The sequence below is a fragment of the Pseudonaja textilis genome, chromosome 6 (genome assembly GCF_049901715.1).
Source record: "Pseudonaja textilis isolate UNSWEBS1 chromosome 6, rPseTex1.2, whole genome shotgun sequence".
Classification (NCBI taxonomy): Eukaryota; Metazoa; Chordata; class Lepidosauria; order Squamata; family Elapidae; genus Pseudonaja; species Pseudonaja textilis.
In genome coordinates this window covers 23,047,569-23,073,435 of record NC_141995.1, presented here as the reverse complement: position 1 = coordinate 23,073,435, position 25,867 = coordinate 23,047,569, and the positions used below count along the sequence as shown (strand labels likewise).

The 25,867-nt window shown below is 34.6% G+C and overlaps 1 protein-coding gene across 7 annotated transcripts in view; it reads right to left on the bottom strand.

Moving 5' to 3' along the window:
* Positions 1-25,867, bottom strand: part of LRBA (LPS responsive beige-like anchor protein) — a 342,404-nt gene that overhangs the window by 84,878 nt on the left and 231,659 nt on the right. For all 7 annotated transcript variants that reach the window (XM_087936051.1, XM_026698133.2, XM_026698135.2 and 4 more), the window contains 5 exons: positions 19,638-19,755; positions 18,471-18,573; positions 17,006-17,121; positions 16,046-16,158; positions 1,569-1,709 (listed from right to left, as the gene is read on the bottom strand). In XM_087936051.1, the coding sequence (XP_087792177.1) occupies positions 1,569-1,709; positions 16,046-16,158; positions 17,006-17,121; positions 18,471-18,573; positions 19,638-19,755 (591 nt within the window). The remainder of the gene's footprint in view (positions 1-1,568; positions 1,710-16,045; positions 16,159-17,005; positions 17,122-18,470; positions 18,574-19,637; positions 19,756-25,867) is intronic.

Below are 25,867 nucleotides of genomic sequence, written 5' to 3'. Positions count from 1 at the left end.
TAAAATGGGGCAACACTCACTTAACAACAGAAATTTTGGGCTCAGCCATGGTCATAACTTGAGGACTACCTGTACTTCACCTTGTCTGAACAGAATGATATACTTTGTTTCTGGAAAGAAGTAAAAATAATAATGCAAGCTATTCATTTCAAAAATATATAAAGAGCAACCTATATTACAGTGTTGTTTGGAGGGTTGCTGGAAAATCTGGGTTGCAGATTTCTCCGTATTTCTTCTATTATTCCATTAGTGCATTCACTGCAGTTATAATTCAACCTAACATTTACATACACTTAACTGTATACAGAACAGGAATTAAAAGACATCTAGAGATGGATCCAAGATATTTCAATAGCTTTGACATAATACAAGCAATCTTCAAATAAGGGATACTAGCAGATTTGTTATTCAGCTAAATCGAATATTATACATACACACATACCTTCCTGCAAATAGTTAACAATTAAGAGAGAAAAATGTTAACAAACTGAAAAAAAAATTCCTCTTCGTCAAAAGATACCTAAGCACATATTAGATGATAATTGCCTGAAATTAGCTAAGTACCATAAATTACTGCTAGGATTTATGTCTGCTTGTATGAATCTAACAAGGCTTAATTAATGATGTCTTGCTAATGCTTTCCCAAAGAAATTAGTTTCTATCAGGTAAATCATAATTCCAGTTTATTTTACAGAAACCTCGTTCATTTCATCAATATATCAATCCGTCCAACTGCATGTTATCTACAAGTATATATTATTGGAAAAATTCTATTATATCTGCAGAAGAAGTTTACTTTCCAGATTAAATAATGGTCATATAACCAAATCACAGTTTTAAACTGGAAAAAAAATCCAAAGGCTACTCTACTTTCCTTTTTTATGAAGTATAATTTTTTGCTCTCTAAGACGCACTCCCCCCCCCAAAAAATGTGGATGGAAATGCCTGTGCGTCTTATGGAGCGAATATTGCGGGGGTTGGTGAGGCAGCAGCATTCATTGCCGCCGCCTGTAACTGCAAGTGCCATTGGGGAATGTTGTAGACTTTGCTGTCAAGCAGCCGATTGGCAATTGGATCGGCATTCCAGAATACCACTGATCAGCTTTTCCAGGCGGTGGGGATCCCCATCGCTGATTGCCGCTATTCGCCACCACAACTGATCGCCGCCGCCAAATGGCAGTGATTAGCCTGGAACAGTTGATTGGCAATATTCCGGAAGGCTGATCCAACCGCCAATCAGCTGCTCATGCTGAATCAGGCTGCAATAACATGCTGAAGCTGACCAGGCTGTTTGCTGTTTGCTGCAAGGATGCTAGACAGATGAATACCAGTGGATGCTGGGAGGCAGAGGCAGATTTTTTTTTTTCTTATTTTCCTCCCCAAAAGCTAGGTGTGTCTTAAGTTCCGGAACATCTTATAGTGCAAAAAAATATGGTACTTTATTTCTCATGATCTAAAAACAAATCTATTCAGTTGCATGATTCCGCATAAAATATTGAACTCACCTTATCTAACCATTGAGTACCTTCTTTATGCATATACATAAAAACATTCTAATATACACTTACAATTCTTAACAACCAAGTGAGTGCAAAAGTGGCTGTTGAATAATGAGTGCCATAATGAAACTTGGGGACTTGATCATCTTCCCAGGTTTCGTAGCGTTCTGCAAAGAATGCAGCTCGTTTGGGATTAAGAGCACCAATAGGCTAGGAAAAAGAAAAAGAACAGTTTAGTGTATCACTTCATCAGCAGTTGTTGTAAAGCAATAAATACATAGTTGTATTTTATTATTGTTGTTGTTTTGTTATTGTTATTATTACAATTTAATATAACGAGGTATAAAACCCAGAACTACGTTGGTGCGGAATGAATAATCCAATTAAATAAATGCAATTTTATATTCCTGAAATAGTTATCTTGCTATCATGTGATGATAGCAAGATAACTATTTCAGGAATATAAAATTGCATTTATTTAATTGGATTATTCATTCTAATAACTCTTTTTTACTACTGCAAATTTTACAAAAAGAAACCTACAAGGAGTACTTGGTCCTATGTCTCTTAAATATATTGGATTATTTCCTCTGGCACAATTCCACTTCAATATGTTCACAAAGTTCTATATCAACATGGGGGACTCCTGCTTAATAACTTATTTTTATAGGCCTAGCAATAATGTGATAGAAATTTTTACAACGCGAGTATGCCAACTCATATGGTTCCAAAAGCCATACATTATAACCTATTGATACAGGATTTTCTTACCAGGAAGCGTCTCCAAAAGAAGTATCGAAGTATATTTGATCAGGGCTTCAGTGGAAGAAGGAATGGACACTTTAAACATTTTATCCAGTTTCCAGTTATGGAATATTAATATCAAAAATAAGATCTTAATACAGGTAGTCCTTGACTTATTACCACAGTTGAGCCAAAATTTCTGTTGTTAAGTGAGGCATTTGTTAAGTGAGTTTTGCCCCATTTTATGATCTTTCTTGTCAATTGTTAAGCGGATCACTACAATCAATAAGTTAGTAACCTGGTTGTTAAGTGAACCTGGCTTCCCCATTGATTTTGTTTGTCAGAAGGCCGCGAAAGAGAATCACATGACCTTGGGACACAGCAACCATCATAAATGTGAGCCAGCTGCCAAGCATCTGAATTTTGATCACCTGGTCATGGGTGATGCTGCAAAGGTTGTAATTGTGAAAAACGGTCATAAATCACTTTTTTCAGTGCAGTTGTAACTTTGAATGGTCACGAAATGAACTTTTGTAAGTCGAGGACTACCTGTACTATCATTAACATTAAATTGAACAAAATAGAAAAGCCAGATTTTCTTTTCCATGGATACTTATTTCTGATAATCATTTTGTTCAAAGATGTTTCAGTATGCTCAAAGGTTTTTCTGTCACTTTTTATCCACTATATTTAATGAGAACTTTTTTTTACTTTACTTTATTGTCATTGCACTCCACACAACGAAATCAAACACCATCTTCAGTGCACATCATGACCATGAAAATAAACACAAACCACATCCTTCACACGTCACACATTGAACCAACCAACCCCCCCCCCGAACACTGCACCAATACTGCACTATACAGCGGAATCCAAGAGAGCTACTGCCCTGGGATAGAAGCTGTTTTTCAGCCTATTTGTCCTTGTTTTTATTATTCTGTACCATCTGGTAATAGTTCAAAAAAAAAAAAAAGGGTGCCCATGATGAGATGGAGCTTTGGGAATGTTTTGAACTTTCTTAAGGCAGCGGGAGCTATAAAGCTCTTCCAAAGAGGGGAGAGGGCAACCAATGATCCTCTGGACAATGATGTTAATCCTCTAGAGTGCTGTCCTATCTGCCACTGTGCAATTGGCAAGCCATACAGAGGTGCAGTATATTAAAATGCTCCCTAGGGTGTAGCGGTAGAAGGCCACCAGCAGTTTTTCATTCAATTGTTGTTTTCTGAGAAGTCTCAGGTAGTATAATCTCTGCTGGGGCCTTTTGACCAGTGCTGCAATGTGAGCACTCCAGGTTAGGTCCTCTTTTAAGGTAACACCCAGAAACTTAAAACTGACCACTTGCTCCGCTCGGTCTCCATTTATAAGCAAGGACCTTACTAAATGATAGAGCAGTGAGACCTAATGCCTAATAGCTGCACTTTTCTTTTAAAATTAAGAACTGCAAGCCCTAAATAACCAAAAAATGGCACATGACAGAAATTGTTATAAAAACAAATCCATCTTGTAAAGAAGACTGAATGAATAAGTGGCATTTCTGGCTTACAATATAGATCCAGTTAATATACTATAGAAATATGCTATTAATATGAATATTCCTTAATACAATTCACTTTTGTTTCCATAAATGCCAATTGTTTTGCATGTACACTGTAAACTATTGACTAAGTAGTGGTAGTAATATAATTCATGACAATCTACCAAGTGGTGGACCAAATATTTTGAAAACCTGTTCATAGAAATCTGCTTTACTTTCAAGAATCTCAGCATTTTCATTTGGAAAGTTAAAGCAGACAGTAGATTTGCTAAATATGCCCATCTTTATAAAATATAAAAGCTGTAGCACTGCCATGATTCTTTAGGAAATATGGTGGTATAGAATATAAATTAACTTACTAAATTACTTAATAATATTTTAGTGGACCTCGATATGAACTTCTTTGTCTTAAATGTATATCTTGACTTTCTAATATGATTAACACTTAAGCATATACTATAACTGTAAAAGACAGAAACTTCATCATTATAGTTTTGGAATAATAATAAGGTATAATTATATAAATCAAGTCACTAGTTTTAATGCTATCATGACACATCAATGTTGTTTACCTACTATTTGCCACCTCATTATTTTTATATTTTGATACAAGAAAACTCAGCCAAACTACATAAAACAATAAAATTACATAGAACCTAATCTGACCATAAGGTCAGCCATCGTGTGTGTGTGTATGCATTAAAAAACAAAAAATACATTAATATGCATTTCAGTCCCCAGGAAAGGAAGATGGTACAGATGGTGCTTTGAATCAGGTAACCCAGCAGGATTTTTTAAAACAACAGTCAGACCTGAGAAATGATAACTAGAAGTCAAGTTCTCTGCCAGGGAATTTCAGCAGTATAGGATAGATAAACTGTTTTGGGAATTCTCTTTAGAAAGGACAATGAAAGGCTACATGGTTTAAGGACACTACAGAGATGTTTCTACAAGCACATTAATGTTGTGAGGAAATATTTTTGTAGTGTCTCCTCAGGACCATAGAAGGCAATGTATTCTGCCTGGCCAAAGTGACAATCTGGCAAAATTTCAGGACTATGATAGAAACTAGGTATCAGGCTGATGCATGCTCATTTGAAAAGACCTGATAAAGATCTGCAAAACAGGGAACCAGAGTTCAACTGATTGGAAATCAGTATCCCAAATATGCTTTTTAAAGATGCTATGAGCATTTTCAAAACCTAATGAAAAAAGGATTATCCTAAGGAGTGAAATTCCAATAACTTTTAAGCAAGCTGATATAATGTGGTCTCTAGCAGTACTGGAAAAAAGGATAACTTTAGTCACAGTTTATAATTATTTATAACTCTATAAAAGTTATAAATAAATATATATTTATACAAAAAAGCTCATAAAAGTTAATATATAACTAAAACTATCATAACATAAAACTCAACTTAAAAAATCAAATATGGCTTAAAGCTGGCTTTTGTATCATTTGACAAATTTTGATTGCTGCTATGCAAAACTTGGCAACATTGTATATTGTGGTAGAATTAGTGTCTGAAAGTAGCAGAAAACTATAAAATTGTCATGTGCACCTTAGTTATTTATACAGTAATGGTGAGATGAGGATAGTACAAATATTTCTGTAATAAAGGCACTAGAGAAGCTAATGCCTCTTGAACTTTTGAAGATATTTCCACATAATCCTGTGTTTATTTATTTATTTATTGGAATTCATCAGACCAAAACAATAATGGTTGTATATTACATCATTTGCTGATTTTGACATATCATCATGTGATAATTTCAGTGATCTAATACTTAGAACACAGAAATTAAAAATGAACTACAAATTGGTAGCAGACATAACATAATTAACTTTGTTATTTGATAATGTAACTATGTTGTTACATTTATTTCTTCCCCCATATACTATCAGATCTAAATAGGCCTTTTACAACATACCCTGGTAGGAAATTTGATAAAAAAAATTTTTAAAAATCAATGAATATTCCTTTTACTAAGGAGTTGAAAAAGAAGAAAAAATAGCTTTATTCAAATTTTAATTATTTTATTTATTGTCAATGAACCATTATAAATACTACTTAGTTTTTGCTCTGTGGTAATCAGGCACTCTAGCTTTTGTTTATAAAAAAGATATTAGAGTGGATGGGTTTGCTTTTGCTTTTTTGGTGCAGCATCTACATAACACTAACGCTTTTCAAATGGATGCTTTTAACTGCTCTTGTTTTTATTATCTCCAAATGACTACTACCGATCAATAGTTATAAAATTACATCTGCTGAATATAAAGCTAAAACCAGTTAGAATTGATTTAACTCTCTTTTGAAAAAAGAATATAAGTATCATATGGTGAACAAGAATCTACCCTATTGATTTTTAATCCTCCTGTTTTTAACACTGGGTTTCAAGAACCTGGCAATAGGACAACTATCAAACCATTCCACATTTATTTGCAGACAAATTAGAAAAAAGATCACCAAATGGAGAAAGGTCTTAGAAATAAAGGACTCTAAGACTGTGCAGTGACAATGATACACTATCAGCTTACTCAGAGAAGTTACAGTGGGAATAACACATTGAATTATACATTACACAAATGCACTGATTTATTGTGGTAATAACATCCACCTCATTAAAAGATTCTGCTTTGCTGCATTTGGAAGGCTACACATTGTTTTCTACTATAAATTAATGGCAGTACACAGAAAACTGTGGAACCCTTGTAACAATAGATCTGCAATGACAGTGCTCTATATCACTGCTTTCTCAGCAGCTTCAGAATAAAATGGAGACAGTGTATTTGGCTAATACATTTTACTATGCTTACCCATATTTTCCTGACAACAGCTATGGGGTTTTCTAAATAGTTAACTAATTATTAGCTATTCTGAGGAAAAGCATTACATTCTAAAATCTTCTCCATGAAAGGCTGTTTCTCTTTTTCTTTTTGTATCATATTTTAAAAAGAGCAGATAACTACTGGTCTGCTTAATTGGATCTGAAATGGTATTATTTTCTAAGGGTGCCAAAACTAGGAAATTACCAATTGTGATGCATGGGCCATAAATGAGTTTATGCAAAGCGTGCTACAACTGCAGTTCACTGATCTACCCAAGAGAATGGCTTTCCCTGAAAAAATAGGCAACTTAAAGTAGACCTCTGACCTATAGTACTGCAATAGATCTTACTTATTGCCGCAAAGGATGCAGCAATTACAAAGATGCAATTAGAGTTAGATGCAGCTAAAAGAGCTCAACAATTTTAAAGCCAACATTTGTCATGGACTTTGTTAAAGTTCTGCCAAGAGAAACTACAGTTAGCTATCCAAATTACTAAAATTTTACCTTTCAACTGACATATATCCTGGTTTCTTTTCATATCATCTAACTCTTCACTATATGTATATTCTGTATATAGCTGATGATTATATTTGTTGGTGGTTCGCTTTTTAAGATGCGTTTCAACATCAGATTTGGAAAACAAAATAGCATAGCTAAGAAACCAAAATAAATCAAGCAGCCAAAGCAATATGGCAGGGCTGTCTTAATGCATGAGCCTGATGGGCACTTGCTCATGGGCCCCATACTAATCTCTGTGTGTTAACCCTTCAATGCACCTTGTATCATTTAAATACAGCAACATATTTATTACATTTTACTGCATCTTTTATTAATACTAACATGCAAATATATGTTTAATTTTATCAACCATTTACATTTTTATTCCTGTGAGTAGTTGTTGTAGGGACTGCTTTGCCTGGGGCCCATAATGCTGTTAAGATGGCCCTGAAATATAGAGAAGCAGAATGCAAACATAACCTGCCAACTTCATGATACAAAAATCATTATTTGCCCCATGTTTAATCTATACATTGCAAAAAAATAAGGCTAGTTTGGTTTTCAAAATGAGGACTGATCCTACCATAACATTGATGTACAACTGAAAAAAATGTTGCTCCTTATATTTACACAGCTTAAACAAACATGAAGAGATTATAATGTAATGTTTGTTCATTAAAATACCAGGATGTAAAATAATAGAGTATCATACAAATGCACTTTGGTTCCTTCATTCTTCCAAAAACATCTGGTCTTCAGGATATTCTAGTAAATGCTATCATGGTTAATGATCATTGGATTAGTTTGGACTATGCAAACTGAATGATCCAAACCATATTTCTTCCATTGTATTTTCTAAAACTCAAGTCTAACACTGAACATGAACTGTGATACTTTCCTACACAGGCTCTTATTTTTGAAACCCTGTGGAAAATATACTAATGATTAGTAATTTGTACACTATGAATCACTTTGCTTGTGATCACATTATACCTTTTATAGCATATAAAACTCTCCCTTCCCGTTTTAAAAGATCAATTGTTACTTACTATTGTATTAACAAATATAATATATAATAGCCTACACACTGTATAATTCACATTATAAGTTACACTAATTAGGAATTAGAAACATGATTTTGTTTGTTTATATTGTCTTTAGAAGTTTCAAATTGTAAGGAAAAGGTTGTGATACAAAATAAATTCTTACTAGAAGCCATTCAGACATGAAAGAGTTAAAGGAAATCCTAAATCTGATATGTCACAAATCCAACTTGTCGATATAGGTAATAAGCAAGGACAAACAAACCCCAGAAAATCAAATGCTAAAGAGCCAATCAGGCATGGAAAGATTTCCCTTTCAGGTTAGCTTTTTAAAAGATGAAGAGGCAAGTCCATTTTCTCTTTATGCACATTACTCATGGGATGAGTAGAAATCTCTTCCCAGTTTGATTTAAAGCCAGATAAGCTGAAAAAACAATCCCAGGAGTCTGAGACTGAAGAAAAAAAATCTATGGAATGGTGGAGCTAGATTTAGACTGGAATGTTAGTTTATAGAATATTTAAAATCTGTTTCCATTCATTATACTTTGACATAAAACCTGCTAATGTCATTGTCATTCCAACTTCCTGTCCTTTTGCCTTTTAATTCCTATTTAATTCCTTAATATTGCTGTACCTAATACTTGCATTCTCACTGAATCAGCACTCTCATTCTGAAAGGATTTTTAAAATATTCATCCCTTACTTAGTTAAACTACAAAGAGGAAGGAAAACAAGGGGAGATGTCAGGATTTCACTCTATAGCCACAAAGAGGACTTCTCTGGCCAAAAGTATGGTTGCAGTATTTACTGAATGAAGCCTCTCCCATGAATTGTGGGAGGTGGTAGAAGGATTGTGGAGGAAAAGCCCAACTCTGTTCAAGAGAGCCAGAAATGTCAATGACATGCAGTTCTGTGTGCTTTGTTATAAAAAAGAGAGAGAGAATGAGAATACATGCTTCCATACTATATTGAACATCTGTCTTCAATAGAAACATAGAACTGAAAGGCTCATTAAAGCCATCAATTCCAACCCCTCATTCAATAAAAGAATCAAAATTAAAACATCCTACATAAATGGCTATCAAGTGTCAGTCAAATAGGTTCAAAAGAAAGTGAGCAGAACTCCCTTTAGGTACTTAGTTCTTATAGAGAATAAAGAAAACGATCATACCAGAAACATATAGAAGCAGATCTCTAGGCAAAGGTGCAGCACAATTTCACTTGCAAGATTCTGTTATTAGAGCCAATCTCAATAATGTAGTTTTAGCTTTCCTCTGAAATTGAATTCCTGGTCTCATCTAACTAGAACAACAAACAGTCTCATTGATCTAAAGTTTTATTCTAACATTTAATCTTTAATGGTGGGTGGAAATAACTTTGGAAGAGAGGGCAAAAAGATGCAGCTAAAGGAATTGCACTTCCAGACTGTTGACATAACTTTACACATAGAATTACCATGCTTTCTGATACCAATCTTGCATAAGTACATTTCTCCTCCACAAGTCTCCTTTATAGCCATGAACTGGGGAGAATTTTTGTGGTCTAAGTTGCCTTTTATATGACCATTCTCTTGGCTCTTTCCTCTTTCTCCCTAGATCATTCCCACATATCTACTACATAGAGGTAGGCCTTGATCTATGATTGTAACTGAGACTGGAATGATCATCATGTCATGTTTACAACCTTTTTTGTAGAGGCCATCAAGTGAATGGGAATTTTTTTGCTGAAAATAAAAAATGCTGGTTTCTGGCAAAAAAAAATCATAAATCATGATCATGTGACCATAAAATGCTATAAATGACCATAAATGCAGGCTGGTTACTGAATGCCCAAAATGTGATCACATTACTATGGTAGAGGGAGAGGAGAGTCATCAGAACTTTGAAACTGGGTCGTAGGTATCCCGAGGGAGATTGGTTTTAACCTCAAATGGTTGCTAAGTGACTGGCCTATAAATTGAGGACTACCTGTAATAAGTATCTACCTTCCTATAACATTATTCTTTATCCCACTTCCTGCAATATGGAACAACAGAGATAAGATTTTGACTTTCCTCTATGTATGTATCTGAAGAAGGTTTTATACCTCCACTCTTTTGTTTTCTAGGGCAATTCATACCCATCTTTTTCAACTTATTTTCAAAGAACCTAGTTCTTTATGTAGTTCCCAGAACAGATTAGAAACTTGGAAGCAGAGTTTCATCTAATGTTTCCCAAACCTGCGAAAATTACACATAATTGGATAAAAGTAGTATTTTGAACCTGTTACCAAATGGCAACAGGACATTTAAATAAGGACTTTCTGATAAATGGTAAAAATGACTCTGAGAACGGGTTTTTGGAGGAATGAAGAAAAATATTTGTGGAACACTGGCTTAACCAAATAACAAGATAGTACAATTGTTTTTCATGGAAATTCCATTGTGCAGGATTTTTTTTTTTTTTTTGCATACACCGTTCCTTCTCCAAATATCTTGCCTATCCTTGCAAGAACACCAGAAAGCTTGGAGAACAGTGCAAGCAGCCACAGAAAGAAAACTTGGCACAACCATTTGCAGCTGGTGCACAGCTACTTGCATACAATAGGATCAGGCTGAGTATAAATGGAAGAAAAATGGTGAATGTCATCTAAGCCTGGCAGAGTTGGTAGGAGCAATTGGGGCTTTGTGCTATGGGGCTAGGGTGCCCGGCTGCAGTGGGGCTTAGGGTGGCATTTTTAGTGGCAGAGACCGCATTAGGGCTGAATTAAAGGTCGGGGGGACAGCTGGTTGACACTGTTGAAGTTAGCTAGTAAAAAAGAAAAGTATGTGAACTATAGCATTTCTCTAACAATTCTAATGATTAATAATGCAAAGGAATGTGATTATATAATATATGATAAGTAAACAGCAAAAAGAGTTGCATGCTATTTTCCCTATTAAACTCAGAATCATATATAATGATTTTCATTATGCAATTTACATAAAATCTAGTAAACAGGATATTATTCTATAAATCATAATTATATTGAAAATAATCTAGTCTTCATAAACAACTCTTACTGAGATACTTGTATTTATTCATTCACTTACTTACATAAATGTGTATGATTGCTCTTCTCACTAATGCAACTCTGGGTGGATAGCAAAGATGTAAAATACAATGTAGACACAATACAAAAGATACATTTTAAGACCCACTAAAACATAAAGTGCCCGTCAAAGACACTACATATGCTTGTTTACTCCCTGAATTGTCATGCCTGGAGAAGCAGATAGGTCTTTCAAGGATTTCTGAAAAACTTGTTAAGACTTACATTTTAAGACGGGTGGCCATACAATTTGAATTAATAGTAAATAAAAGAAATAACCAGCTAATCCGGATAATATGGTTTTCCAAGGGCAAGCACAGTTGATCTCATACATTTTATTAAGCTGTTGACCAAGACATAATAGTATGATTCAAACATAAATCTAACCCAGAAACTATTAACCACTTAACATAATTGCTGGGTTCTCGTATTATGGTTTGGAAACCTCAAACAAGCTATTTGATGGCTTGAAATGAATCTACCTATTATTTCTGTGGCAATCCTGATCTTACCTTTGTTGATTATTTTATGCTCTGATATATTGTAATCCATGTTGAAGCAAATATCAATCCACTATATCAGTAATCTTAATATAAATCTCCACTTGACATTGTCATTTTACAGAACAGCTTTTAGCACACAGTGTAAGCCTCAGAATCTGGTGTTCTACAAAAAATTCAGTTATTACAAACGTCACAATTCCTAGGTAATATTGGGAATCTAAGATCTTTGATGAATATATGCAGAAGACATTGCGTTTGCAATCACACAGAAATCTTGTCATGAAAGGAAGTATTTTTTGAATTTACCAATTGGTTTAGACTTATTATGATATTACCAGTGGTGGAATTCAAATATTTTGGCCACCGGTTCGGTGGGCGTGGCTTGGTGGGCGCGCTTTGTTCACGTGCACACACTTTGTGTGCATGCGCATGCCAAACGTGCACTTTATGCAGGCGCAGTGGTGTTTCCGCAGGTGCAGTGGCATTTCCAAAGGCGCAGAGGCGATTGTGCAGGCACAGAGGCATTCTAACTCTCCTCCTGCAAACCTGCATGATCCCGGTCACTTCAGCAGCTGCCATGCAGCACTATTCTGTCAAATTCAGCAGATAAAAGTGAGTACGGGAGCCCGGGTGGGCCCAACAGCAGAGCGGTGGAGAAAACTGGTTCAGTCTCTGCTGCTCGCTGCTACCGGCTCACCAGAACTGGAGCGAACCGGTCGAATACCACCACTAGATGTTACATATCACAGAGAAGAAGATGTTACATGGGATGTGTAATCTAATAACTGGAATACTTTCTAGTGGTTTGTTATTTGTCCTGACTAATTCTTATGCATCAGAAGATGTTTACATGATAGGACAGTGAAGCAATCAGTACTCAAAAGGTGGTAATTGATTTGGAGAACACAACATCATTTATGCAATACCTGACTAAGCATCTTTAAATCAATTTGTCTGCTCCTGGGATCACATAGCAGCAGCTCCAAAGTCTACAAAAAGATACAGCTTTTTGTAAAGAGTTGCCAACAAATCATATGCAAGAGTCCTCAGGTGCTCCATGTCATTCTTTCCTATTTGAATATAGATGGCAGTATGGCTCTAATACACTCATGAAACTTTTTAAATATTTTTATGAGATACAATAATGACAGAATTGCAGTGTACAAAAATTACATAGATAGATAGATAGATAGATAGATAGATAGATAGATAGATAGATATGGATTGAGAATAAAAGTAACTGAGAAAAAGATTTTTAAAATCTTCTAATGAAGTCATAAAAAGTTGAAGTGAAAAAATTTAATGGAACAGATTACATCTACAAGATTCCTTTCAACATATCACAGTGTAATGAGGATGAAATGAGGAGGGAAAATGATTGGATTGAAAAGGAGACAGGATGTGAACAAGACAATGAAAAGCAATGTATATTTCATAAATAAAATATGTACTGTTCATAAATAAAATATGGCACACTTATTTGTTGAAAAGAAGCACTCAAACCAAAGGAGAAAAGGCCCCTGGAAATATACTTCCAGTGTTTGTAAGATATAATAATCAGGCATAGAATAATTTTAAACAAGAATTTCAATTGTTTTGATTCCATTTTGTTGCTTAGAACAAGACTTCAAAGTTAAATCAAAATAAAGAAAGGATTGTATTCGTAAGTCAATTAAATCACATTTGGCCCATAACTATGCTAATAAAGATATTATTATGAAAAATGTTTCAAAATGATAAAGACATTGCTCTGATTTTAAGAACTAAAAATCCAGCTCAAAAGTTTCATCGCTACATGGTGATTCTAAACCAAGGAATTTTTTTAAAGAACTGTAGGTTCTTTAATTCTGTTACCATGGAAGCTGCTTCTGAAATTTATCTAAGGTACTAGAAGCAATTCTGTGATTTGTAGAGATGCTATTTTTTTATTTTAAAACAATAAAAATATGAAGTTCATAGGATTAGCCCATGTGATAATTTAAATTCAGCTATTTTTTACAGATTCTACACATTAAATTTTACATACCCCAAAATGTCTTTAAATTATACAAATTGTTCATAAATTAAGAATAGCTACTATTTTTATAAACTATGTGCTACTATAATTGTCCATGTCTTGAGTAAATAATGATGAAGAGATGGTGAGTAGACCAGCTCTTCAAATCTCTCCAGACAAAGAGAAGACAGAGATCACCCACAAATCTTCCAGGCACTTTCTGCTCCCAAAGAGATCACAAGACACTGATCTCTGGTGTCTTCCTTCCTTCCTTCCTTCCTTCCTTCCTTCCTTCCTTCCTTCCTTCCTTCCTTCCTTCCTTCCTTCCTTCCTTCCCTCCCTCCCTCCCTCCCTCCCTTTTTTCTTTAGTTGCTAATAGTTTTTCTATGGAATTATTACCTTTAATAAAATTATTTTTTAAATGCCCAATACAAATATGAAGAGCAGAAGCCTGATGTAGTGTGACTAAATTCTGACAAATGGGATCTGAGGAGACTGCATCACTGAACTTGGTTGTTTTCTTGCAGATGTTTCTGCAAACTTATCTAGCACTAATGATGTTACATAGTTTAGTAAGGAAACATCTGCAAGAAAACAACCAAATTCAGAGAGCACCTAGAACCTCCTAGTTGAACCATGAGCTACAAATATTCTCTTCTATCGAGACTGAATCAATTAGAAGTAGCACTTAAAATCCAGAGCAGAATTTGTGTTGTCTGATCAACTGCAACTAAACATAAGGAAAGGAGATCATGTTCAGATACATATTGAAAAATGCAAATGCCCACTTCCATATGCAAGTATACCTTGGATGACAGTAGCAGTAATAAACCAAAATGTAGGCATTGCTAACATACTGCAATACAAACTACTAAAATATAGTAAGTGTCATTTTCCTTCTGGGATAGATATTTTTCAGTCCCTGAAGCTTACTTTATCCTTAAAAACAGAACATAGGTATATTAACAATTCTACACGGAGAGGGAAATATTAAATTGAAAATATGATGAACAAGACAGTTCAATAAGATACTTATTTCATTGTAATAAATTGAACATACAAATTATTACAGACTAGACAACATTATCAACTCTATTGGTTTGTTTATTGATTTGTTTATTCAAAATAGCCTCTATCTCACAATATAGGCTCCTTAGGCATGAACAAGGATTAAATCCAAAACTAAAACACAGTATAAATAATAACCGAAACTAGCAAAATAAATATGCTGGCAAATGCAAAAAACATTCCAGTTCAAGTTCTAGGATGAACAGATTAAGTAGCAGAGCTCACTTCACAGTCCAAAAGCTTACTTACAAGGTCAACTTTTTTCTATTGCTACAGAATCTTTGTATCATCGTAACCTTTAGCCATCCAGAATCTCTCAACAGTGAGATAGGCGGCATGTAACATTAATACATAAATAAAAATAAAGCTTATAAACATTAGTTTGGAAACAATTAGTTTAGCTTCAGCATAGCAGTATGCCTAAAACAAAACAAGAGCTGCTAATCAGTCCAAAGGCCTACCTAGAGGATTAGTTATTTTCCAAATTGGCCAACTTGATATCTAGCACAAAGGTCTCCTCTCATTCTTATTCTGCAACAGAACAATACTAATTTCTAATACTAATACAGGCATCACGCTGAACAGTTATTGAAAGCTTAATTCTCAATTTGTTCCCTTCTAGTTTATAGCATTCATGTTCACAGACATCACTGTTATTTCTTGTAGAAGTGAATTCTATAACTTTAACTGTAGAATCCTTGAAGCTCTTTTGTCTGCCAGTTTGGGAGGGGGGGTACCTTGGTGGTTCCTGGATTAGTGTTTTCTGCTTGATTGTTTGCCTAGTGTTAATCTATGCTTATTTGAGCATTGGCTGCTGGAGAGTATGCTTGTTCTGAGTTTTTGTTGTTTCCTTAACTTTTTTATTGTCTATTGCCTCTGAAGGTAATAGGTAATAATTAAAAACTGGATAAATAAAGTTACTATGTATAATAGCAATAGCAACAGCACTTAGACTTATTTACCACTTCATAGTGCTTTACAACACTCTCTAAATAGTTTACAAACGGAGTCAGCATATCTGGGTCCTCGGTTTACCAGGCTTGGAAGGATGAAAAGCTGAATCAACTTTGAGCCAGACAGGACTAAATTCTGGCAATGAACAAAGTTAAACTGCAATAACTGCATTCTAACCACTGTGCCACCATGGCTCAAAGTATAAACAAGGAGCAAGTCTCATAGTTGGGTAATGAAACAAATAATCACATTCAGAGGTCTCCAAGGACTCCATGTATACTTAGTTGATAAAAATTAAAGTACCTTTGACAAATCCCGGAAATTACTTGGAAGTGTAAGGTCCAACTCTTCTGATTCATAGTTAGTGATCACCCAAGGAAATACTGGATACTGGTTTAAATCATTGTATGTACGACCTGATGAGAAAGAGCAATGTTGCTTTTTTTTTTTTAGAAGGCACAAAATTAAAGAAACCTTTATTAAATCTCATAGGAATAAATACAACTTTATGAAATAAAATGTAGACAAGGATTCTCATTCTCCATCTGTCTTTTAAAAATTCTATATGCAAGATATTTTCAAGACTCAAGTAATGAATTCCTGAGGAATGAATGTGGAAGGCTGTTTACTGCATAATATGTAGTGAACGTAACCTTTTCTATGTTGCTTAGTAAGTTAGCCAATGATACAGGAAGTCATCTTGTTAAAAATATTGTTAACTAATTAAAAGTTGCAAACTAAATGAATATTATACTGAAAATAATACTGAATTAACAATAATCAGTGGAGATTTCTTGGTATATTAAGAAAGAAATATGGCATGCACTATAACTAAAAATAAAGAGAGTAATATTTCCTCCAAGGCTATGCCCTGTATCTTCCCTGCTGATATTTTCACCCAGTGAGAAAAATATTGTTTAATCATGCATACGGCAGATGTTTTCAAAGTTTTTCGTTCACTTATAATTGATGGGCTGCCATGTAATCATTTATATTTAACATTGAGTTTGGATTCAAGTGATTGATTTCTGTATTTTTATATTATTGCAAGCCACCTGCAGTTTTATGAGCTGGGAAGCAGATAAATGTTGAAAAATAAGTGATTAAATAATGTACAGGGATTCTTTATAAATGTTAAGAAGCACCAGTAAGAAGCAAGAGCATTAGCATTTATCTAAAAAGAGAGACTCAAATTCTTCCAATTAATTTTCAGAAAATATGCCAAACTTGTTCAAATTATCTTTAAGGGATTTTCATTATTACCTGCAATGGTATTAAGAAACATAAGATATTCAAAATTTGAAATCTCTCTGTGTTGCCATCGCTGAGTCATATTTGAAGCTTTAAAGATTTGACGTGGAGTGGCCATAGAAATACGTCTGAAATACAAAAATTTTATGACATGTCAGTTTAAATCCCTAAGCAATCTGGAACCAAAATATATCACTGAGATAATTGGGAAAGTTGTGTTGTGCACACTTAGAATGACAAGAATAACAACTTGCAGTGACTTGCAAGCCTTCTCTAGATTTGTGCTTCTACTCCAAAAGAATCTGAGGAAAAGTTTCAAAAAGCTGTTGTTATCTCAGATTCTGAAAAGCCAACAAATTTTTGTTTACTCATGTATGTTTGTGTATATATACTGTATATATAAACACATCTCTATATTGTTTTTATTCATTCTTTTGCATTGTGTATTTTAGAAATAATTTGTTTTGATATGCTTTAGTACAGCAAGTAGTCCAAAATATATTAACTGATATTGATATATACTGTGATATATACCATAATATAATATCTATGATATTTAAAGTGCTTAACTACTGCTCTCACTGAGAGTTCCAAAAATAATAAAATGGATGTTGACACTCAACTCTTGGAATCCTAAAATGTCACTGCCAGGTTAACTTTTGCTGTAGGGATTTCTGACTTATAAAAAACTGGCCTCAGAATAAACGTAGCGTAACCACAGAACTCAGAAAACATGTTTGCTAGATGAATATTTGCAGACTATAAACATGCAGTCTAGTTCATTGTAAAGATGAAATGATTCTAAAATACTGTATTCAACTAATTTGCCCTTTTAAATTCATACATGATAGAATTATAAAAGTAGAAAGAAACATTTGTGAATGTGATGTCCTGCCCTGTTCAAGTATCCAATTTAAAGCATCATAAAAGTGTCAATGCTGGTCCTCTGATTCCCCTCCCATCAATTTAGAGAGAACACATGCACATATTATATTGAAATAGTATGTATATGTTTGGGGTTTTCTTTCTTCTTGTGATCATATACACATATTAATTGTATTACAGATTCTCTATTATAAAAGTATTCATTCTCTTAATAATTCTGTACATCATTACAAGTTGTATTAGCAAGCATCAATTGTTATTTCTTTTTCTAGTAGACAAGACTGGTCACAAATTACATAAAACTATTGTCTGTTTAACTGGTTTACTGAATAAACAAAAGCTAACTGGATTCACACAAAATAAGTCAAGAACGAATAAAATATATCATGGTTTAGCATAGTACATGAATTCTATGCCCAAGTATAAAGGCACAGTCTGCTGTTACCAAATAAAATAAAGTTTAATAGGGACTGCTTTCTTTTTCTAGATTTTGAATCTTTTTCCTGATTATGGCTATTTGCTTTCTATATTTCAACTTTATATTGCAACATTGTCAGTTGAAATTGTTCTCAAAAGTTAAGAGTTAATATACCTGGTTTGAGGCAATCCGAAACTAGTTCCAATTCCAACACGAGGTAAACAATTGATTACTTTTTTTACAGTTGCAGGATCCGGAAAGTTGAACATGACAGCAACTATGTACAAGAAACATTTAGACATTATTCATTTTTATTTACAGTTACACAGTGATTTTGGGAATAATAAATCATATGACATAGTGAAAATGCAATGCATATTTTTAAGATACTATCCCAACATAGTGTTACAATGTTAACAACACAGTGCATTCTTAAAATGAATTGTCTTTTTATTATTATTGGAACAAAGGAATTTACCAAGCAGTGAGTTAGTTTTATCATTATGTTATTATGCTGTTGAACCTAAATGATAAATGAATCAGTGTTCTTTCCTATCTTATCACTTGGGGCATTCATTGGTGGGATACAGTGGAGCCTTGGGTCGTGACCGATTTGGTTGCGCACAACTGACTGCGCATGTGCAGAAGGGGAAATCGCCGCAGCCGGGTTTGTTTGCCACCCAATTTTTGAATTGTGACCCAATTCAAAAATCAGGTGAATTTTTGGGTTGGAACCCAATTTGGTCACGAACAGGAGCTTTCGTAAACTGAGGTTCCACTGTACATCTTGTGGATTAATATTTCCATATGTGGATTATCAATTAAAGTTCAGGATCCAGGCAGGCCCTTCTTGATCTTTCAGAGGCTTTTGGTATCATTGAGCATGTACCCTTCTAGACATCTTTGGGAGCAAGAATTAAGAGGTGTATTGTGGCGGTTGTCTTCCTTTCTCCAGGTCCAGTTCTTGGTAGGAGGGAAAAGATCTAATCTAATTTACTTTGAGAGGTCCTTTATGACTTTACACTGCCTCTGCTTCTATTTACCATTTATGTAAACCTGCTGGATAAGGTCATTCATTAACACAGTGTTAAATATCATAAGTATCCTATAATACATCCCTACCCCTGGCTGAGCCAGAGGCTATGGGTGTCAGGGCTCTTGGATCTGAAGATTTTCTGTTGTTGTTGTTTTATTTCTCGATGGGCTTGCATTCCATTTGTGTGTGAAAGTCCTAGAAATTTCAAAATTTCTGACTGGTATTTATTTGGAAAATGTAATCTGACATAGTAAGCAAGTTGAGTCATATTTCAAACTCATAAAAGATCTCACTTCCAGAATTACCTCTGTTAGCCATAAAGATTTCCAGTGCTGTATTCTGCAACAGATAGCGTCGAGAAAATACTGATCGAATCTCTGAAAACAGCCATTTCCCATGCAGTCCATCCGTATATGCAAGTATCTGATAAAAACAAATATGATACATTTTTGAAATAAGCAACTACTCCATTAATTTATGAAAAGGCATATAATACATACCCTTGCTTGTTTATCTTTAGTTATTTTATACTCAAAATTAAGAATCAATTAAAATGAATCAGTATCATTTCTCAAGGATGGGGAACAGTTTCCTTCTTTGCAATAATTTTTATTAAAATTTACAGTTAAAAAATACAATATTAATATAAACTAAGAAAAATAGAAAAAGTGCATAGCAAAAATAAAAAAAACCTGATAATCAATATAGTCAATAAAAAGATAAAAAGTCATTTCTCCCTTCATCAAACATAAACAATTTCAATAACTTATCACCTTCTTTGATACTACAATAAAGGATCTCTTCTTCATATATCATCCTCTTCCTACATCTCTACTCTTATCTATAAACTAATTCTTAAAGTTTGATCCTTTAGTCCTAATCAGCAAAAGTCCATAAAAAGTTATTAGTAACAACATACATTATATATTTTAACCTTGATCAAAGAAGCCAACTGGTTTTAGATAAGCCAAACATCACAACAAGTATCAGTACAAAGAATTTCTTCAACTTTTCACCTTTGATATTACAACAAAGGATATCTTCTTCCCATATCTCTTATGTCTAAAAAAAAAATCTCTTACAATCTCATTATTCAGTCCATCATTCAGCAAAAATCATGAAGAGTTACCAGAAACAACTTATATATTTTAACTTTGATCAAATAAACCACTTTATATTCCTTTCCTTTGTTTTTTAATAATCCTGATCATTAACTCTTTAAATAGTATTCCAGAACTTGATTTCTTTTCATTTTCTCTTTGTCTCTTCTGAGAAACTCTTTCAAAACCAGAACAGTGATTTGGATAACTTTCTTATTTTGAATTTACAAAATAGATGTGTTAAAACTTAAAATTATTTATATATAATTATAATGCACATTAAAAAAAATAGGTAACTGCTAGGATGAGGGAACATGACCGAAATAGCAAACTAAGGGTAGAAATTATTAATGGGAAAAGGTAAAGGTTTTCCCACACATGCAGGCTAGTCATTTCTGGCTAGGGGTGATGCTCATCTCCATTTCTAAGCCAAAGAGCCAGTGCTGTCCAAAGATGGCTCTGTGGTCATGTGGCCAGCATGACTAAATGCCGAAGGTGCATGGATCACTGTTACCTTCCCACCAAAGTGGTCCCTATTTTTCTACTTGCATTTTTTATGTGCTTTCGAACTGCTAGGCTGGCAGAAGCTTGGACAAGTAACTGGCGCTCACTCTGTTATGCGGCGCTAGGGATTCAAACCACTGAACTGCCAACCTTCTGATCAACAAGCTCAGCGTCTTAGCCACTGAGCCACTGCGTCCCCTGCAGTAATCATTACTGTTCTATAAATACTATTATTGCTAATAACTATCATACAATTTCAATCTGGAACTCAAGGTGACACATACAGATTATTTCAATACTGTACCTCTAAGGTTATTTAGGATAAGGTAAAAATAAGAGCAATCCTATAAATATAAACACAGCTGGGATTCTCTGGATCTAGCTCAACACCCTAACCTGTATTCCATCTGGGTTTTAGTTTACTCTTTTCCATTACATACTCCCGAAAAAAAAATTTTTTTACTTAAATCTGCTGAATCTTACAAAGAGAAAATTTGTCCCTCACATTCTTCCATCCAGGATTTATTTCTTCCTGGAAAATACTTTCTCTTCCATATATTACTGCAATTTGTTTTTCAAATTTGCCTCACTTCTAGTATTCAGTACAAAAGTGAACATTATGGAAGATGTGTAACTTCTCCTACTCTTCCATAGTTACCTCTAAAAATATAAAGCAATTATAAGATCCTTAAGTTACTCTAGATTTGCATAATGCAGTATACTGCCACCAATTGACTAGAATAATGGTATTCTGTTATATTGTATTGTTAAATATTATAAGGCAAAAGGAAACATCTGTAATTCTGTATCCAGCTCTACAATTCAAGTTTATAAACTACAACTTTCATTCCTTTAGTTCATAGCCTGGATTATTCAATTAGTAGCTAATCATAAAAACAGAAAATGTAATAACAGTTCTTACCTAATATTAAATGATAAATCATAGATATAATTACAATTTTTCTTTGAATAGAACCTTAAATATAACTTCAGAATAGTCAAAAAAGCTAATCTAAGAAATTTTTGAAACATTAAGTTGAACAAGTTAGGAATCTGGAGGCAGCTAAAATAGGCCTTCATTCCTTGCTGGAATGGTATCTGCCTTGTCTGTAGATTTAATTCAAAGTCTCTGGAGTTCAATTAAAACTGGATTAGGTGAAGCAGACCTTCTTTGGGACTTTCTTCCTTGGAAACTCCACACACACTGACAGCACCCTAGACAGAGGTCTAGCCCTCCAGTGAACCAGTTGCCATGGAAACTACATCATTACCATCACTGTTGTGTCATCACACTAGCCATATTAGTTTCTAAGATAGACTCACATACTCTCTTTCAGGTAATCCTTTATCTTGGAATATGTCTTCTAAAATTATATCTCCTTTCTTATTTAAATTGTATTTTTCTAATCTGAAAAGTTATTTTTTAGCATATCATACCAAATTAAGAAACCCTGCTTATTCTGTTCATATGGAACCCTCTGTTAAATGTTGTATTGTTGTATGTTATTTTACATATAATTCCACCAGTCATTGAAAAGAGACAATGTTTTTTTTCTTACACACTGGACAGAGACATGGAATGTTTGAGTAGCACAACCTCACTTCTAGCTATACCATCAACTTCTAGCTGTAGAAAGAAATGCCTTAATTTCTAATACAAGATTTTAAGAGATAAAGTCTTTCAAATGAAAAGTTCCAGAAAAGATATTGTTAGTGCTAATATACAGTTAACTGAAAATTACATTATGTGTTTTTTATATTATAAAAATACATGGACAATAGTATTTAAAAGTTTTAAACCTTTTTAATTTTTAACATAAACTTGGTCTAAAATGTGGTATGTTTTCTACATAAGTTGTAAATTCATATAGAGAACCTATTTAAACAAATAAGACAAAAACATTTGTTCAGCTAGTTATTGATGAAAATGATCCAAACTACATTAATGTGCATGATAAAAGTATGTTAATCATGGCTTTTAGTAACTGGAGTGCTACCGTTGGGCAAGAATAATTGCAACTAAACATTTCCAATAATTGCTCATCTGTCTTGGAGGAATTTTAGCCCATTCTTTTTACAGAACAGCGTCAATTCAGATAGATTGACAAACTGCCCACTTAAGGTCCTTCCATGACACTTCTATAAGATTAAGGGAAGGGCTTGACCCGGCCCTTCCAAAACAATAGCTTTCTTCTGTTGTTACCATTCTTTAGTGATATCATATAAGTATTTGGGGTTGTTTGTGTGTTTTGGGTTGCCATGTGCATTTTGAATAATTTTCCTCAATAAATAAATGAACAAGTATAATGTTTTTACTTGTTTGTTTAATTGGATTTTCTTTATCTTGTTTTAGGAATTGGGTGGAGAACAGATCAAAATTTTAGATAACACCAGAGAGCTTGTGACACACTAGAGAACCCATAACCTACTGGGTCATCCTTTCAGCGATATTTCTTTATCTAAACTTTTTTTTAAAAATGATCACAGGCAGTCAAAAGCAGAACTTCCAAGGTATTGCCAACTTCCTCATTGAGGTTGCTTATAGGAAACTGGAAGTGAGTGTTGGAAATCATTCCTCGTCCTTGGCTGACTTGCAGAACGCCTGCCATTTTTGGGATGGGAGAGGGTACAAAGGGAGTAAACTGCACCCCATCTTCCTACCTCAGCATATCAGCAAGGGCCCCTGTCTCCAGGGACGAAAAGGGCTCACCTGTCAACTACCAGTGTCCTCAGCCAACAAGCAGGCATCTGAGTCACTCTTGCATCCTTTCCTCACTGCCTATTATCCATAACAAATTCGTAAATTTGTCAAAATATAAACATGTCATAAATTAATTGTATTTCTAACATTTTAAATGTTAGTTTTAGTTTTTCACATGGGTGTCAAAATTATGTGTGGCCTAAAAAGTTTAACGATAACTGACTTCAGCCCCTTATGGGGTATGCTTCAAAGAAACCAAACCAATTATATAAACCAGCGGTCCCCAACCTTTCCACTCAGTGGATTGGCAAAGGCAGCAGTAGTGGTGATGGGATGAGGGGGGGTGATTTTGTATGCGTGCACACACTGCTTTTACAAATGCAGTTTTGCATGTGTGTGCCCATGCACTCACTCACCACTTCTGCAGCCTGGTTCCAAATGGACCACGGATTGGCACTGGGTCACAGACGAGGGGTTGGGAACCCCTGTCATAAACCACAGTTTAAAAAAAAATTAAAATGATGAGTTAGAGCAAGATTGTTCCAGCCCGCGGGTTGGATGCATCACGTGCTGGCCACGCCCACACCTAGTTTAGTGAAGGGGAAAAAAGTCCTGATATATCATGTAACCCCACCATCACGATGTGAGTTTGACACCCCTGACTTAGAGCTTTAGCTGCCAAACATTTGAATATACCAATTTAGAAAAATAAAATTTATATTTGTAGCGCATATATGGCAATCTCAAAGAATACTTTACTGTAAAGTGGTACTGAACTGAATTCAGCTATATCACTGATTTTGGAAACAAACACATTAGAATAATTGTCTCCGATTCCTAAGTATCCCATTTCCTTTTTAGACCAGTTACTGCATCCAGATGTTAAATGATTTAATTCCATTCTTCAGTGCAGAAAAACTAAATACACATTTTTGAAATACCATTATAATGCTAAAATATACTTTTATAAACACAAAAGTGTGACCCCTGTAATAATATGCCATTACTTTTACCTAGCAATGGCCTATTAAAAGGACAGATAAGAATGCTTAAATGCTTCAGCATAACATATGATGTAATGTCTAAATGCACTTTGATCTAAATATGAAGTGGATTTACTACTGAAAATTTCTGCTGCCTAGAATCACGTACTGAAGAGAAGTTATAATTAAAGAAAACCTTGACTATGTGTCAGAATGGTCAGACAAATGGCAACTTCAAATCTCAACAAATAAATGCGGTGTCTTACATATTGGCAAGAAAAATAAAAAAATAAAAAACAAGCCGGATGGACAAGACCTTGTAGATGACTCTCACTCTGTCAAGGACCTTGGAGTTCTCATCTCTGATGATCTAAGTGCTAGAGCCCACTGTAACAACATTGCCAAAAAGTCATTAAGAGTTGTTAACCCATTCCTGCAAAGCTTTTTCTCCAGTAATATTGTATTACTAACTACAGCATACAGAACATTTGCTAGACCAATTCTTGAATACAACTCATCTGTCTGGAATGCACACTGCATATCAGACATTAATAGAATTGAGAGAGTCCAGAAATATTTCACGAGAAAAGTCCTCCACTCCTCTACTCGCAACAGAATACCCTATGCCCAGGGGTGGGATTCAATTTTTTTAACAACCGGTTCTGTGGGCATGGCTTAGTTGGTGGGAATGGCTTGGTGGTCATGTTATTGGCTGGGTGTGGCCAACTCAATATCACTCACATTGAGGCATGCATCTCCTCACCTGGCCTCTCATGACTGTGGGGATGCTGCAACAGTCATAAGCGTGAAAAATGGTCATAAGTCACTTTTTTCAGTGCCATTGTAACTTTGAATGATCACTCCACACAAGCAAAGTACCAGCAAAGGAGGGGGAAAAAAACTCCAGAGAAGTTCCTGAGACAGGAACTGTGCTGCCAAGAATATAATAAGGATTAACGGAGAGGCAGTTTCTATAAGCAACACCAGAATGTTTCCTTCTTGCCTTCCTTACAGGATTAGGCCAGTAATTTCTTCTAACAACCGGTTCTCCGAACTGCTTAGAATGTTAACTGGTTCTAGTGAATAGGTGCGAACTGGTAGAATCCCACCCCACCTATGCCTCCAGACTTGAAATTTTAGGCTTAGATAACTTAGAACTACGCTGCTTTCGGTCTGACCTAAGCATAGTACATAAAATTATCCATTACAGTGTCCTACCCATCAATGACTACTTCAGCTTCAACCTC